This window comes from Pan paniscus, chromosome 9 (genome assembly GCF_029289425.2).
Source record: "Pan paniscus chromosome 9, NHGRI_mPanPan1-v2.0_pri, whole genome shotgun sequence".
In the NCBI taxonomy this organism is placed as follows: domain Eukaryota; kingdom Metazoa; phylum Chordata; class Mammalia; order Primates; family Hominidae; genus Pan; species Pan paniscus.
Window position 1 is genome coordinate 124,810,677 of NC_073258.2, and position 15,720 is coordinate 124,826,396.

General features: G+C 40.2%; 1 protein-coding gene across 5 annotated transcripts in view; it reads left to right on the forward strand.

Moving 5' to 3' along the window:
- Nucleotides 1–1,420: 1,420 nt before the first annotated feature.
- VWA5A (von Willebrand factor A domain containing 5A) overlaps nt 1,421–15,720 on the forward strand; it is a 31,219-nt gene continuing 16,919 nt past the window's right edge. For 3 of the 5 annotated variants that reach the window (XM_003819947.4, XM_034933938.3, XM_034933939.3), the window contains exons 1-11: nt 1,421–1,580; nt 2,664–2,778; nt 3,597–3,654; nt 3,773–3,975; nt 4,266–4,488; nt 4,610–4,785; nt 5,052–5,166; nt 9,034–9,203; nt 9,438–9,526; nt 9,732–9,876; nt 10,310–10,389. In XM_003819947.4, the coding sequence (XP_003819995.4) occupies nt 3,612–3,654; nt 3,773–3,975; nt 4,266–4,488; nt 4,610–4,785; nt 5,052–5,166; nt 9,034–9,203; nt 9,438–9,526; nt 9,732–9,876; nt 10,310–10,389 (1,244 nt within the window). In that variant the 5' untranslated portion in view covers nt 1,421–1,580; nt 2,664–2,778; nt 3,597–3,611. The remainder of the gene's footprint in view (nt 1,581–2,663; nt 2,779–3,596; nt 3,655–3,772; nt 3,976–4,265; nt 4,489–4,609; nt 4,786–5,051; nt 5,167–9,033; nt 9,204–9,437; nt 9,527–9,731; nt 9,877–10,309; nt 10,390–15,720) is intronic. The other 2 variants (XM_003819946.4, XM_055095019.2) reach the window with 1 other exon arrangement.

Consider the following 15,720-nt stretch of genomic DNA (forward strand, 5'->3'; position numbering starts at 1 on the left):
GAGGCTGGGCAATGTTTTTATTCTGAATGGTCATAGACATTGTGAAACTTGGGGTTCCTGTTAGTATAAAAAAGAAGGTGAGAATCAACCTTGAGGAATGCCTGGCAACACTAAGACAGACTTTTAAGTGAAGATATCTCATCTGTATCGGTTTAATTGTGTATATTGTGCTAGGTTATGGGAATTTTCACATAGTTGTTTTTTCAACAACCAGCAACTTCTGTGTGTTTCCTGATTCAGTGCCCTCTAACCACGCTGCATGCCTGGTCTGTGGCAGACTTTTAGTGCTAATCTCTAAGACCAGCAGGATCAGATGATGAACTCTGCCCACGTTTCCAGCTCCTCCCTTTTGTTGCTCAGATGTTTCGGCCAATGGAAAGAAGGCACAGTCACAAGGAACAATACCAGACATGATTTCTCTCCAGAGAAAAGGATAATTTCCTCTCATAATTAGTTCAGTACATGTAAAAAACATGGTTGTAGGGCCTAGTACTGATAAAATAGAATTTGTGCTTATATTATGCTTTACTATATATGCATATATTACATGCATGTAACTGTATATACATGCATGGGTGTACATATATACACATATATACATCTATGCATGCACATCCATGTATATAAATGTGTATGTGGGTGTATATATATATGTATACATATGTATATATGTGTGTGTGTGTATATATATATATAAAACTTTTATAGCCACTAAGATTCATTAGATCTCACAAAAACAATCAGTGGAGGTTTGTCATTATCCCCGTTTCAGATGAGAGAACAAATAACTTGGGGAGAGTAAAATATCCACAAAAAATACATCACAGAGACCAAAATCAAGCTGTGTTTTCCGTATGTATCATGTATTCTTTATCCTATAGACTCTCAACAGCAATATGACACTTTAAGTCCCAGATTTAATAGGTTGTTTTGAAATAGAGAAGCCATGGGGACCTTGATCGCTTCTAATGTCCTTTAGCCAGGTAAATGAGCATAGACATTCTCAGTTACTTACATCGTTAACCCAAACATTTGGTTTCAGGATCGCATAAGCGACCCATGACAGGAAGACTTGGGCTTCCCTGGCTAGAGCTTCTCTCATTAGAGCAGATGTGTGTGCCTTATCTTTCCCCGTGCTGTAGGGGAGGGGCAACTTGGGGGAAAATGACTCACATTAGAGATAAGGTGTCAATGATATAATCTCCATAAAGCTTTGATTAACAGGGCCCAGGACACAGTAAGCCTTTGGCAATTAAGCTTTTACAAAAATATGCAGTTTTTAATGTCATTGTTGTTGTTCCTGTTGCAGCATTTTCCCTTGCCCTCTTTGCCTGTTCTCTGATTGTTCCTTAGCAAAGAGCAAAGAAAAAAACCAAACGTTCCAAAGTCGAAGACTTTTCCTTTGATACAGACAAGCGACAGTTCGATTATTTGTTTAATAATTTTCCGTTGATCCCTTAGTCTTGTAGTCGCTACTTTATAACCGGTCCCTAGAAGGGGGCGGTTCTTTCCGGAAATTATGACTGCAGCTGTTTTCACTCCGCTGTGACTCAGAGCGCTCCGGACTGCAGGAGAGGAAGGTAGGGGACCAAGCTACCGGTGCAGGGCCTGGATCCAACCCCTGCTCTGGAAGACTGAGAGCTCCACATTCTAGCTCCCTTTCCCCAGTCCCCAAATTTGTAGGGGCTCCTTGAATTGCACGCCCCGTGGGTGGAGGATTTCATCCTGATGTGTGATCCCCAGGAAGGTTCCTGCAAGTTTGGCAGTTTAGGGGAATCTTTTGGAGGTTGAAGGAGGGATTTAGCCATCTCCTAATCTCAAGGCCCTTCTTCCTACTTTCCTTCTCTTTTACTTTGCTTTTTTTCCCGCTTTCTTTCTTTGATATAGACAATTGATGTTTTCTCAGTTTCGGGATAGTGTAAGCTGAGGAAATGAGGCTGTAAGCCTCATCTACTCCAATCAGTTGCAGCCCCTAAGCCCTTCTCTATAGAAATGTAAGAGACCGACGCAGTCTCTTCTGTAAATACGTGGACATTGGAAATCTAGGACTGAATGGAAAGGTTAAATCAATCTCTGATTTTATCCAAGCCCCACTTCTTACCCCAAATCTCCTCCTTGTCTGGTTCCGAGTTCTCCACTTCACCCCTGCCACAGGCCGCAGGGGTGTGTGTGGCCGGTGGTGCCACCCAGCTCCCCTCCCTCCCTCCTAGCTGCTGAGCGGCTGGTGCTGGGACTCTGCATTCCTGAAGCAGCTACCTGGCTAGGCCGGAAGCCTTGTATTCTCCCAGCTGCCTCAGATTCATGGCTTTCAGCTTGGTGGCCAGTCTCTACCTAAGCCTTGCAAGTTGCCTTTCTGAAGTGCCATCCTAAGAGACAGAACTAATTCTGACCCAAACTAATTTTGTTTGTACTGGAAAGAGTGGGGGGCAAGGGTGCAGAATAGCAAGTTTTCCTCAACGGAGGATTTGTTCTGAGCTTAGAATCAGGAAGCGAAGGCTATTTCCTTGTAGGGGTGCCCTTTGCGTCTCTCTCTTTTACTCAAGCCAACCTTGGTGAGTATTGCCCAGCCTGAGAGCTTCTCTTTCAGCTGTTTTACTCCTGTGTGAGTCTCCTGCTTTAGGCTCTCTGCTTAATGTGTTATTAGAAATTCTTCCCTCCCCCAGCCCAGCCTGTTCTACCAGAGAACTTGCCCAGGTCAGAGGTCTGCGTAGAAGCCCTTTTCTGAGCATCCTCTCCTCTCCTCACACCTGCCACTGTCCTCTGCGTTGCTGTCGAATTGTGAGTCATTTTGCCACACTCAGTTTTTATCCAATTTCTCAAAATAAAAACAGATATGGAATGAAAAGCCTGATTTATTGGTGCTGTTTAGTGGGGGTGCAAATGTAGGCTATGTGCATATATAATATTCAAATATATTAGAATATCTTGGATGGATACAAACAAATATACTCGTATCTTTTAATTTTGGGTCCCAAAAGAAAAGCCACAAGGTAAATGGCCTGTGGCAGGAGTCCATCTTGGATCACACAGCTTCTCACGTGCAGCGCGTCTCTGAATGCCATGATCCAAAGTGAATGGTGGCAGAGGTTTATTGATTAACAGTAACAACAATAATAGGGACAATAGTGATGTCTGTCATCATTGATTAAATGCCTCCTATGGCCCATGTGCTATTGTAGGGACTTCACATGTATTAATTCATTTACGATGTGTGGATATTATACTACTCATTTTGGAAAGAAAATACTGAGGCTCAGAGGGATTAGTGACACCTACTCCATATGCCCAAGGAGTGGTGAATTAAATACACTTTTGAGAAAGTGGAATTGGTGTTTGAACCAGCCTCAGGGTGTTTCAGAGATTTCCTGTTTAGTAGATACCAGTGAATCTTACACCTTCCCCACCTGGGACTTCCATTTAAAAGGAGCCTTATGATTGAAATCTTTGTCTCCTTTTTTTTTAAAGGTTCCAACTTCCTAACTCCAACGTTAACCCTTTGAATGTATTCTTATGCCAGAGAAAGGCACATAAAGTACTGGTGTTTGAACAGATAACTTCCAACATGTCTCTCTGTTTGTGACATGTCTTTTCTGCAGAAATCTTGCATCACCATGGTGCACTTCTGTGGCCTACTCACCCTCCAACGGGAGCCAGGTAAGCCTAATTTGTGACTCTTACTTGCCATTGAATCTTTGGCACCTATCACAAGGCTTGATCTACAAGGAGGCAATCTATTGAAGCTTGATGAACTTGAACTCTGGTCTATCTCCAGTGCCGCTGAAGAGTATCTCTGTGAGCGTGAACATTTACGAGTTTGTGGCTGGTGTGTCTGCAACTTTGAACTACGAGAATGAGGAGAAAGTTCCTTTGGAGGCCTTCTTTGTGTTCCCCATGGATGAAGACTCTGCTGTTTACAGCTTTGAGGCCTTGGTGGATGGGAAGAAAATTGTAGCAGAATTACAAGACAAGATGAAGGTAGTAGAGATTACCTCCTCCCTTCTTATTTCCTTAATGCATACTCTTTATGATCTCTGCTAAATGTACCTTCACAAAACATGCTGATGTTGAAAGCTCTTTCTTCCACTCTTTTCTAACTGCCATTTTTCTAAAATCATTTGGGGGAAGAAATCAGTCAGAGGCATTCAGAGTATAGCTGTGATTAGACAAGACCAATCACACAGTCGCTCTGCACTGCTCGTCTCTTTTTCAGCCGTGTCACCTTGGATGTTCCCTTTCTTTCCCATCCCTCGCCCTGTGCTTCTCAGGCCCGCACCAACTATGAGAAAGCCATCTCCCAGGGCCACCAGGCCTTCTTATTGGAGGGGGACAGCAGCTCCAGGGATGTCTTCTCTTGCAATGTGGGTAACCTCCAACCTGGGTCGAAGGCGGCAGTCACCCTGAAGTATGTGCAGGAGCTGCCTCTGGAAGCAGATGGGGCTCTGCGCTTTGTGCTCCCAGCTGTCCTGAATCCTAGATACCAGTTCTCTGGTGAGTACCTCTCCCCTTTGAATTCTAGTGATGGGTGACATAAATGGGGAAATTTTCTTAAGGTTGAGAGTGTCATAAAAAGTGTTGGCAAGGAAAACAGAACTAAGGTCATCTTTTATAGGGTCGTCTAAGGACAGTTGCCTTAATGTGAAGACTCCTATAGTCCCTGTGGAGGACCTGCCCTACACACTCAGCATGGTCGCCACCATAGATTCCCAGCATGGCATTGAGAAGGTCCAATCCAACTGCCCCTTGAGTCCTACCGAGTACCTAGGAGAGGACAAGACTTCTGCTCAGGTAGTTAATGAGAGGATACTGCTATTGTCAGTACCTCTGTTGCTTGAGTCTTGACTTGGTCCCCACCCAGTTCTTCCCAAATGGTAACCCAGAGGGGGTCCCACATGCTCCTTGCATATCGTCATTTAATCTCCAGAGCCTTTTCTCCAGCCTCACCTCTGTTCCTAGTCATGCTGTCTTATGGAGGAGGACTGCGCCCTAACCTCAGCCCCAAGAAGCAAGAAGTTATGATTCTAATGTGGCTCCTTTACCTGTCCTCCACTCAGGTTTCCCTGGCTGCTGGACACAAGTTTGATCGGGACGTGGAACTCCTGATTTACTACAGTGAGGTGCATACCCCCAGCGTGGTTTTGGAGATGGGGATGCCTAACATGAAGCCAGGTATTTTCTTTCTTCCTTTGTAGTCATCCCCTAAGGGGCAACTCCCTGTCTTGGAATTACTGTCAAATTACTCTTTTCTTTCCTTTCCTCCAGGGGTGGTTAATACATGTGAAACACTGAAATAGTTTACACTATGTCATGCAAAAATGGTTAGGTTTAATGACTGTCATGTGATATGTCTTGTAGGCAAATTTAAGTAGATCAGTAGATAATTGGGCAAAAGCCAGGAACAGATAATTTACAAGAGAAAACATGGCCAGTTTATAAACATGTGGCAATGATCAGTCTTGACAGACATCCAAATAATCATGTGACATTTTCACCTTTCAAATTATCAACGATTTCCAAATCTGATGCCTCATGCTTTAAAAGGTTTTCTTAAGGTTGTGAGTGCGCTAAAAAGTGAACTAACCTTTTGAGGATAAATTTGGCCATATGTGTTAAATCAATGTTAACTTTGGTAATTTCACTTTTAGAAATCTTGCCTAAGGAAATAAATCCATATATAAGTAAAAATATGCACTGAGATGTCCCCCACCATTTTAATAATATCGAGTATTAGTAAGCAATCAAAATGTCTCTTATTGGCTAAATTTGCTATGCTAGGTATACTTCATGAGTTAATATGCAGCTACTAAAATGGTGTATATTGACAGATTGAAGTAATTGGACAAATGACCTCCAAAGAATGTTACGTAAAAGAAAAGTAAGTTATAGACAGATTACCACTATAAAATACTCTGTGCTTTAGGAAAAACATTTTAAAACACAGGAAGAATGCAAGTAGTCATTGTGATTAGATTGACTAAGTTTAATTCTTAATTAAGAAAGTTCTTAATTTCTTTTTTATCTAATACATAATTTCTATTGATTGATTCATCACAGCTACATGCAGTCTCAACTGAAGTTTTTTTCTCTTTTCGAGATATAATATATGTAACAAAATTGACCATTTTAACTGTTTTTAAGTGTACAGTTCTGTGGTCTTCAGGACATTCACCTTGTACAACCATCACCACCCTTCATCTCCAAAACTTTTTTGTTTTGCCCTAGCTTCTTAATTTCTAAGACTAAGTTTAGCTTCTTAATAACTTTAGTTTCTTAGTTTCTTTTAATGTTTATTACTTTTGAAATTTTCCTTAATGTACATGCACTCTTTCTTGGAATTTAAATTGGTATAACGCATGTCAGTTTGCTGTGTTCTTGGGGCCTTCCTGGGCTGCCATGCTTCTGAGTTTCAATGACACAGGACTGGAGTGCTATTGCCACTTCTGAAGCATTTACACATGGTGGAATGGACATGTCCTTGGTGACAATCATATTCAAAGTGGGACGGCTTGGGTTAGGCTCTTGTTTTTACAATTATAGCTGTTGTCAAGAAAATTCCCTGTAGTTGTTTTTCTAGAGTACCCTACTCTCTCATTGTTAATGTTTGCTTCCAAAGTAGCTTCATACTTGAGCTCACAAATTGAGCTTTTTAGTTTTCCCTCACTTGTTCAACCACTCTTCCTCAGGGCAAGCTCTCCATGCTAAGGTCATTCAAGGGGCTCCCAGCTTCCACCAGATTTGCTGTAACCATCTCCTCTTCCACGAAGCTCCATGCTCTGTCTTTGTACGTTAGTTATCTGCTTTTTCCTTTCCTTATGGTGACTATTTCCTTGGGTGTCCATGAAATATTCCCATAACAGTGACATACTTGTCAGTTAAGATTATTTCAAAGGACTATTTTCACCAGAGAAAGTTCCATAATGTTGGATCTCAAAAGGTAAGGATTGAGATCTCAGTCCCTGTTTTTCTAAGAAGTTCCCCTGGCCCCTATGCAGATTTTCTCATCTAGTCCCCATGACCAGCTCTGAAGGCCAAGGGGGGACATCAGGGACAGTCTTTACAGTCTTGTGAATCCCTTCCAGCAGGACTGCTCAAGTCTTGCTTCCCAGGTCATATATTTAGTCAAGATGACTTGCTGTTCTCATCCACACAAGGAAGCGAATGACAGCTTTAAGCGGCAGCTTGTCTCACTGAAACCGTTCAGAGTTCTGCCAAATGAAACCTACAGATATGTGACAAAAACACAGTATGTTATTTGTTTTACAGACTTAGAACAGATGTACTTACGATATTAAGAACATGTTTTTCTAAAATTAAATTTATAATTTAATTTAAAAATTGTATAAAAATAAAATTTACAAATAATTTTATAATATTGGTTATTATGGGTTTAATCTGAGTTGAGCCCTAAACTGAGTTCCTTAAGTACATTATATTACTTAGCTCTTACAATCAAGCTTGTTCAACTCATGGTCTGTGGGCTGCATATGGCCCAGGACAGCTTTGAATGCAGACCAACACAAATTTGTAAACTTTCTTAAAACATTATGAAATTATTTTGTGATTTTTTTTTTTAGCTCATCAGCTATTGTTAGTGTTAATGTATTTTATGTGTGGCCCAAGACAATTCTTCTTCTTATATGACCCTGGGAAGCCAAAAGATTGGATACCCCGGCTTAAAATAATCTTGACGTAGGTGTTACTACCTTGACTTTTCAGAGGAAGACATGAGGCTAGCAAGCAGAGGAGCTAAAGTTTGAAATGCCTCATTTGAAAACAAAGAAGCTGAGACTCATGGAGGTGAAAATAATTTGAGCCAGGCTAAAATTATAGTAGATAATCCACATATAACGCTTACAATTCATCTGGCATTGTTGTAAACAGGTTGAATATGTTACCCCATATCATACTCATGCCACCCTTTCTGACTCCTCAATATAGCACCAGCTCCATTTAAACCAGCTGTCTCTGAGAATGGAAAGGAACCTTGCTCATCACAAAAGCTCCTCCTCCATCGTATATCCAGACATCTGGATTGTGTAAATGTTATTTTTTGAACTAGTGTCCTATCATATATTTGATGGGCAACACCCATCTTATTTAGAAGCCAGTTTGGTGCCTGGCATATCCTATGGAGAAGAAATTAAACTGAGCCAGATTCTATTGTCATACCAAATCCCAGGACTACTGAGAATATAAACCTATGATCCTGGAACTGCTTCTTAGAAATGGGATAAAGGAATTTAATTATATAGCCTCTTATATTTTCTGTAAAGCTGGAGTTAACCTAGCCATTCTCATTGCATCTCTATCTCAATACTAGCATTTCAATTCCTGTATCAGCCCTCACTTGCTTCTAAAAATAGTCACAGCTGTGGCTTTGACAACATGGCCAGATAGACTGGGCTCCTGTGGTCACCCCCACACCATTGTTTGGATGATGATAATAGAATTCAACATGTGTCTCAGTGTTTCCCTTTCTTCTGGGGACTATCAGCGAGTTATTCACACCCAAAGCAGACAGACTTACCTTGGTGGGTATAATACTTATACTCTCAACACTTGTAAATTGTCAACCTAAAAATTGTCCATGTGAGTATCACTTTTTTCAAAGCTGTAATTAAAGACTTAAGGCCCATGTGATACATTTCCCATTTATTTGATTTGAAGAAATTGTTTGATTCTTCAGATAAACTTGTCTGATTCTTTTGGCAAATGCTGGAATATTTTAACCTAATGTATTTCATTCATTTGCCTAGCTGCCAGGAAACTAGTAATCAGTGACAATGTTTTAACTATTGCTTGTGTCTGCTAACTTCTATCCTCTTTCTTCTCTTTCATATCTGTTCTGTTTTTGTCTGTCTTATATGTTTATAACTCACCTTGACCCCATTGCAAGCAGTTATGGTACATGAATCATCACAGTGTTTTAGATTTGAGTTCTCCTAGCTCTTAATTGAATTCACTACCATTGATTCTTAGGTACTAGGATTCTTGAGTTCCTTTTTGTCTTACAGTGGCTTTATCCTTTCTGAACAGGTCATTTGATGGGAGATCCATCTGCAATGGTGAGTTTCTATCCAAATATCCCAGAAGATCAACCATCAAATACCTGTGGAGAGTTTATCTTCCTCATGGACCGCTCGGGAAGTATGCAGAGCCCCATGAGTAGTCAGGATACATCTCAGCTGCGAATACAGGCAGCCAAGGTAAAGCTAGTTTCTTTCCTCTTCTGGGTCACATGCTCAAGTGAGGATGAATCTGAGGGGTTAAATAAGGGTCTGTCTGGAGCCTGAGAGAGCAGCACGACCACCCTGAGGCTAGCCTTGGAATGTAAGAAGGCACAAGGTGGGGGATGGCCCACATCCTCAAGAGTCGATTGACAGGGCCCATGTGTTTTGGCGAGCCTCTCACTCTGTCTCTTCATACTCTCTTACCTTCAGGAAACACTGATTTTGCTGCTGAAGAGTTTACCTATAGGCTGTTATTTCAACATCTATGGATTTGGCTCTTCCTATGAGGCATGCTTTCCGTAAGTTTCTGGAAAGACAATAGGGAGTACAAAACGAGACTTTAAAGAAAGGGACTAAATTGTTAAAGGGGTTACTGCGGAGTTGACTTTGGCACTGGGGGTTTCGGATAAGACTCTCTTTTAATGGGGGTTTCTCAATTCAGGGACGCTATACTGGGCAAGGTTAAGTAACCCTCATGTAACTGGGTGTGTTTGTTTTTCTCAGGGAGAGTGTGAAGTACACTCAGCAAACAATGGAGGAGGCTCTGGGGAGAGTGAAGCTTATGCAGGCCGACCTAGGGGGCACTGAAATCTTGGCACCACTCCAGAACATTTACAGGGGACCCTCCATCCCAGGCCACCCCCTACAGGTAAGAAGTGGAACAGAGCTAACAGAAGAGACAGGAAGTGTGAAATCTCTAAGAATCTATGCCCCTGAGCTTCATGCAGTATGTTGAAATATAGTTTGCAATTCACAGTCTTCTATCATATAGTAAACAGAAAAAAAAAAAGATGATGCATTTGTCTTCTTCCTTAACTCCATGTGATGGACACTGGAAGGCCTTTTATGGAGTGCCACAATAACTGAGATGCAGCTAGGAGGGGAGGTGCTAAAAATTCCCAGGGTTCTGAACAGATCATGTGAGAATGTGGTGCCAGCGACTGAAACATTAGGGATTTCATGCCTCTTTGAAGAGGCACCAGAGCCTCTGCAATGAAATAGGTGGATTTTTCAAGGGCAAATTCTGGTTTCTTAAAATGAACTTGACAAAGACCTGATGAACATTTTCTTTCTTTGTATAGCTTTTTGTCTTTACAGATGGAGAAGTTACAGACACGTTTAGTGTAATTAAAGAAGTTAGGATCAACAGACAGAAACACAGGTAGGAAGAAAATGTGATTTCTGGGTGATTGGTGCTAAGTAGTGACACACAGACTCTAGTGCTACATGATGCCGGTGTTGACCTTCCTTGAAGAGGACCAAATGATTTCAGAATTTAGTTTTAGCAGCTGAAAATTTATTTCTCCCTGTAAACATTAAAAACAGTTTTCCAAATAACATCAACAACACAGCAAAACCATTGTTTCTTATTCTTTCTAAACTACAACGGACACAAGAATTGAATAGTAAGATGTTAATTTTTTTTACTATAAACATTTTTAGAGAAGTAAAACATGCTGAAAACTACACAAATTATAAGTATACAACTGGACAAATTATCACAGTGAATGCACTGTGTGATCACCACATAGGTAAAAACTGGAATGGTAGTAGGCCTCTCCATCTGTACCCTTTTCCATCATGTCCTATTCCCTGTCACTACACACTAAAACTTTCCTGACTTACAATACCATGGGTTATTTGTGCTTGTTTTTGAATGAAAATAAAGAAGTTATACAGTATGCTTTTGTTTCTGTGTATATTGTTTCTTTCCTTTCAGCAGTGTGTTGAGAGATTCATATATATTTTGAGTATAGCCATAGTTCATTTTCATTGATGTATAGTATTCCACAAAATGACTATGCCATAATTTATATATTGATTTTAATGCTGTTGGACTTCGATTTGGCTGTTAAAAATGATGCTGCTGTGAACAGTTTTGTATTCTTGTACATGTATTGTTTTGCACACACGTGTATATGCGTACATACCTATTTATATACGTAGATTTTTCTCTGAGTAGTCAGAGTTGTGGAGTTTCTAGGGAATGCCAAACATTTTTCCAAATGATTGTACTAATTTAATTCATTAAATTGTAGGAGTGTTCCAATCGCCTAATTTCCTATCCAAAACATGATATTGTTTGTCTTTAAATTTTAGTTTTGTGTGTGTGTCATGGCATCTTATGGTTTTGTTTTGTTTTTTCTTGAGATGGAGTCTTGCTCTTTCGCCCAGGCTGGACTGCAGTGGCGCTATCTCGGCTCCCTGCAACCTCCGCCTCCTGGGTTCACGCCATTCTCCCGCCTCAGCCTCCCAAGCAGCTGGGACTGCAGGTGCCCGCCACCGCGCCCAGCTAATTTTTTTGTATGTTTAGTAGAGATGGGGTTTCACCGTGTTAGCCAGGATGGTCTCGATCTCCTGACCTCTTGATCTGCCCGCCTCGGCCTCTCAAAGTGCTGGGATTACAGGCGTGAGCCACCGCGCCTGGCCCCTTATTATGGTTTTAACTTACATTTTCCTGCTGATGAATGAAGTTTAGCACCACTTCATATTTACCCGCCAGTTGGATGTCCTCTTTTGTGATGTGCTTTTAAGTCTTTTTCCTGTTACTTATTTATTTCTATTAGATTGATTTTCTTATTGATCTATATAGTTCATTCTGTAGTCTGGATACAAGCTCTTTGTTGACTGTATGTTCTAGAAATACTCTATAGTTTGCTCTTAGCTTCAAAATGTATTTGAGTAATAGTTGTTAATTTTAATGTAGTTCGATATTTTTCAGTCTTTTCCTTTATGGTTAGTGTTAGAATTCTGTGTCCTGTTAAAAAGTCTTTCCCTATCCAAAGTTTCATATTTTTGTAATGTGGATATCAAATTGACCCTATTCCATTTATGGAAAAGTTTGTCCTTTTCTCAGTAATGCACAGTGTCATCTCTTTCATCAATAAGCACCTGTATACATGTACATTGTTTCTGGATCCTCTGTTCCATTGCACTGATCTATTCATCTAGACGTGTGCTAGAACTACACCATATAAATTAGTACAGGTTCATGATAAATCTTGATTTCCAATAGTGATAAGTCCTCAATTTTGTTCATTTCATAACCAAGACTGTCTTGATTACACTTGACTCTTAGTATTTGTATTTTAGCATTAGCTTGTCAGTTTTTACCAAAAAAGGAAACCTATTGGTATATTGGCTGGAACTGCATTGACTAGATCTATTTAAGCAGGACTTACTATTTACTATATTGAGCATTCCAGTCTATTTACATAGTATATCCTTTTATTTACTTTGGTCTTTTCTGATTTCTCGAAGTGTTTGTTTCCAACATTTTATTAAGAAACCTTAAACATATAGAGATCTTGCAAAAATACAACAATGGGGGCTGGCCGCAGTGATTCAAGTCCTGTAATCCCAGCACTTTGGGAGGCCGAGGCAGGCAGACCACGAGGTCAGGAGTTTGAGACCAACCTGGCCAACATGGTGAAACCCTGTCTCTACTAAAAATACAAAAATTAGCCAGGGCAGGGTAGTGTGTGCCTGTAATCCCAGCTATCAGGAGGCTGAAGCAGGAGAATTGCTTGAACCCGGGAGGCAGAGGTTGCAGTGAGCCGAGATCACACCGCTGCACTCCAGGCTGGGTGACAGAGCAAGAATCCGTCTTGAAAAAAAAAAAAAAAGAACAATGGACACCATATACCCTTCACCCGGTTCTACCAGTTGTCAACATTTTACCACATTTGTTTCAGCTATGTTTTTTGTCTGAAATATTTGAGGGCAAATATTTGAGGGCACTCATCTTCTATGAACAAGAACATTCTGCTACATCACAATACAACTATTAAATTCAAGACATTTAAAGTTGAGATAACACAATCTAAATGCAGGCCATATTTGTCAATTTTTCTTTATGTTCTTTTTATTAAGTTCTGGGATGCATGTGCAGAATATGCAGGTTTGTTACATAGGTATACATGTGCCATGGTGGTTTGCTGCACCCATCAACCCATCATCTGCATTAGATATTTCTAATTCTATCCCTCCCCTAGCCCCCCACCCCCTGACAGGCCCCAGTGAGTGATGTTCCCCTCTATGTGTCCATGTGTTCTCATTGTTCAACTCCCACATATAAGTGAGAACATGCAGTGTTTGGTTTTCTGTTCCTGTGTTAGTTTGCTGAGAATGATGGTTTCCAACTTCATCCGTGTCCCTGCAAAGGACATGAACTCATCCTTTTTTATGGCTGCATAGTATTCCATGGTGCATATGTGCCACATTTTCTTTATTCAGTCTACCATTGATGGGCATTTGGGTTGGTTCCAAGTCTTTACTATTGTGACAGTGCTGCAATAAACATATGTGTGCATGTGTCTTTATAGTAGAATGATTTATAATCATTTGGGTATATATCCAGTAATGGGATTGCTGGGTCAAATGATATTTCTGGTTCTAGATCCTTGAGGTATCCCCACACTGTCTTCCACAATGGTTGAACTAATTTACACTCCCACAAACAGTGTAAAAGGTTTCCTATTTCTCCACATCCTCTCCAGCATCTGTTGTTTTCTGACTTTTTAATGATCACCATTTTAACTGGCGTGAGATGGTATCTCGTTGTGGTTTTGATTTGCATTTCTCTAATGACCAGTGATGAGGAGCTTTTTTTCATGTTTGTTGGCCACATAAATGTCTTCTTTTGGAAAGTGTCTGTTCATATCCTCTGCCCACTTTTTGATGGGGTTGTTTGTTTTTTTCTTGTAAATTTGTAAGTTCTTTGTGGATTCTGGACATTAACCCTTTGTAAGATGGATAGATTGCAAAAATTTTCTCCCATTTTGTAGGTTCCCTGTTCACTGTAATGATAGTTTCTTTTGCTGTGCAGAAGTTCTTTCGTTTAGTTAGATCCCATTTGTCAATTTTGACTTTTGTTGCCATTGCTTTTGGTGTTTTAGTCATGAAGTATTTGCCCATGCCTATGTCCTGAATGGTATTGCCTAGGTTTTCTTCTAGGGTTTTTATGGTTTTAGGTCTTATGTTTAAGTCTTTAATCCATCTTGAGTTAATTTTTGTAAAAGGTTTAAGGAAGGGATCCAGTTTCAGTTGTCTGCATATGGCTAGCTGGTTTTCCCAACACCATTTATTAAATAGGAAATCCTTTCTCCATTACTTGTTTTTGTCAGGTTTGTCAAAGATTAGATGGTTGTAGATGTGTGTCATTATTTCTGAGGCCTCTGTTCTGTACCATTGGTCTATATATCTGTTTTGGTACCAGTACCATGCCGTTTTGGTTACTGTAGCCTTGTAGTATAGTTTGAAGCCAGGTAGTGTGATGCCTCCAGCTTTATTCTTTTTGCTTAGGATTGTCTTGGCTATATGGGCTCTTTTTTGGTTCCATATGAAATTTAAAGTAGTTTTTTCTAATTCTGTGAAGAAAGTCAATGGTAGCTTGATGGCAGTATGGCCATTTTCACAATATTGATTCTTCCTATCCATGAGCATGGAATGTTTTTCTATTTGTTTGTGTCCTCTCTTATTTCCTTGAACAGTGGTTTTTAGTTCTCCTTGAAGAGGTCCTTCACATCCGTTGTAAGTTGTATTCATAGGTATTTCATTCCTTTGTAGCAATTGTAAACGGGAGTTCTCTCATCATTTGGCTCTCTGTTTGTCTATTATTGGTGTATAGGAATGTTTGTATTTTTGCACATTGATTTTCTATCCTAAGACTTTACTAAAGTTGCTTATCAGCTTAAACAGATTTTGGGCTGAGACGATAAGGTTTTCTAAATAGACAATAATGTCATCTGCAAACAGAGAGAATTTGACTTCCTCTCTTCCTATTTGAATACCCTTTATTTCTTTCTCTTACCTGATTGCCCTGGCCAGAACTTCCAATTCTATGTTGAATAGGAGTGGTGAGAGAGGGCATCCTTGTCTTGTGCCCATTTTCAAAGGGAATGCTTCCAGCTTTTGCCAATTCAGTGTGATATTGGCTGTGGGTTTGTCATAAATAGCTCTTATTATTTTGAGATATGTTCCATCAATACATAGTTTATTGAGAGTTCTTAGCACAAAGCGGTGTTGAATTTTATCGAGGGCCTTTTCTGCATCTATTGAGATAATCATGTGGGTTTTGTCATTGGTTCTGTTTATGTGATGGTTACATTTATTGATTTGCATATGTTGAACTAGCCTTGCCTCCCAGGGATGAAGCTGACTCGATCATGGTGGATAAGCTTTTTGATGTGCTGCTGGATTCGGTTTGCTAGTATTTTATTGAGGATTTTCACATCCATGTTCATCACGGATATTGGCCTTAAATTTTCTTTTTTTGTTGTGTCTCAGCCAGGTTTTGGTATTAAGATGATGCTGGCTTCATAAAATGAGTTAGGGAGGATTCCCTCTTTTTCTTTTGTTTGGAATAGTTTCAGGAGGAAAGGTACCAGCTCCTCTTTGTACCTCTGGTAGAATTCAGCTGTGAATCCTCCTGGTCCTGGGCTTCTTTTGGTTGGTAGACTATTAATTACTGCCTCAATTTCGGAACTTGTTA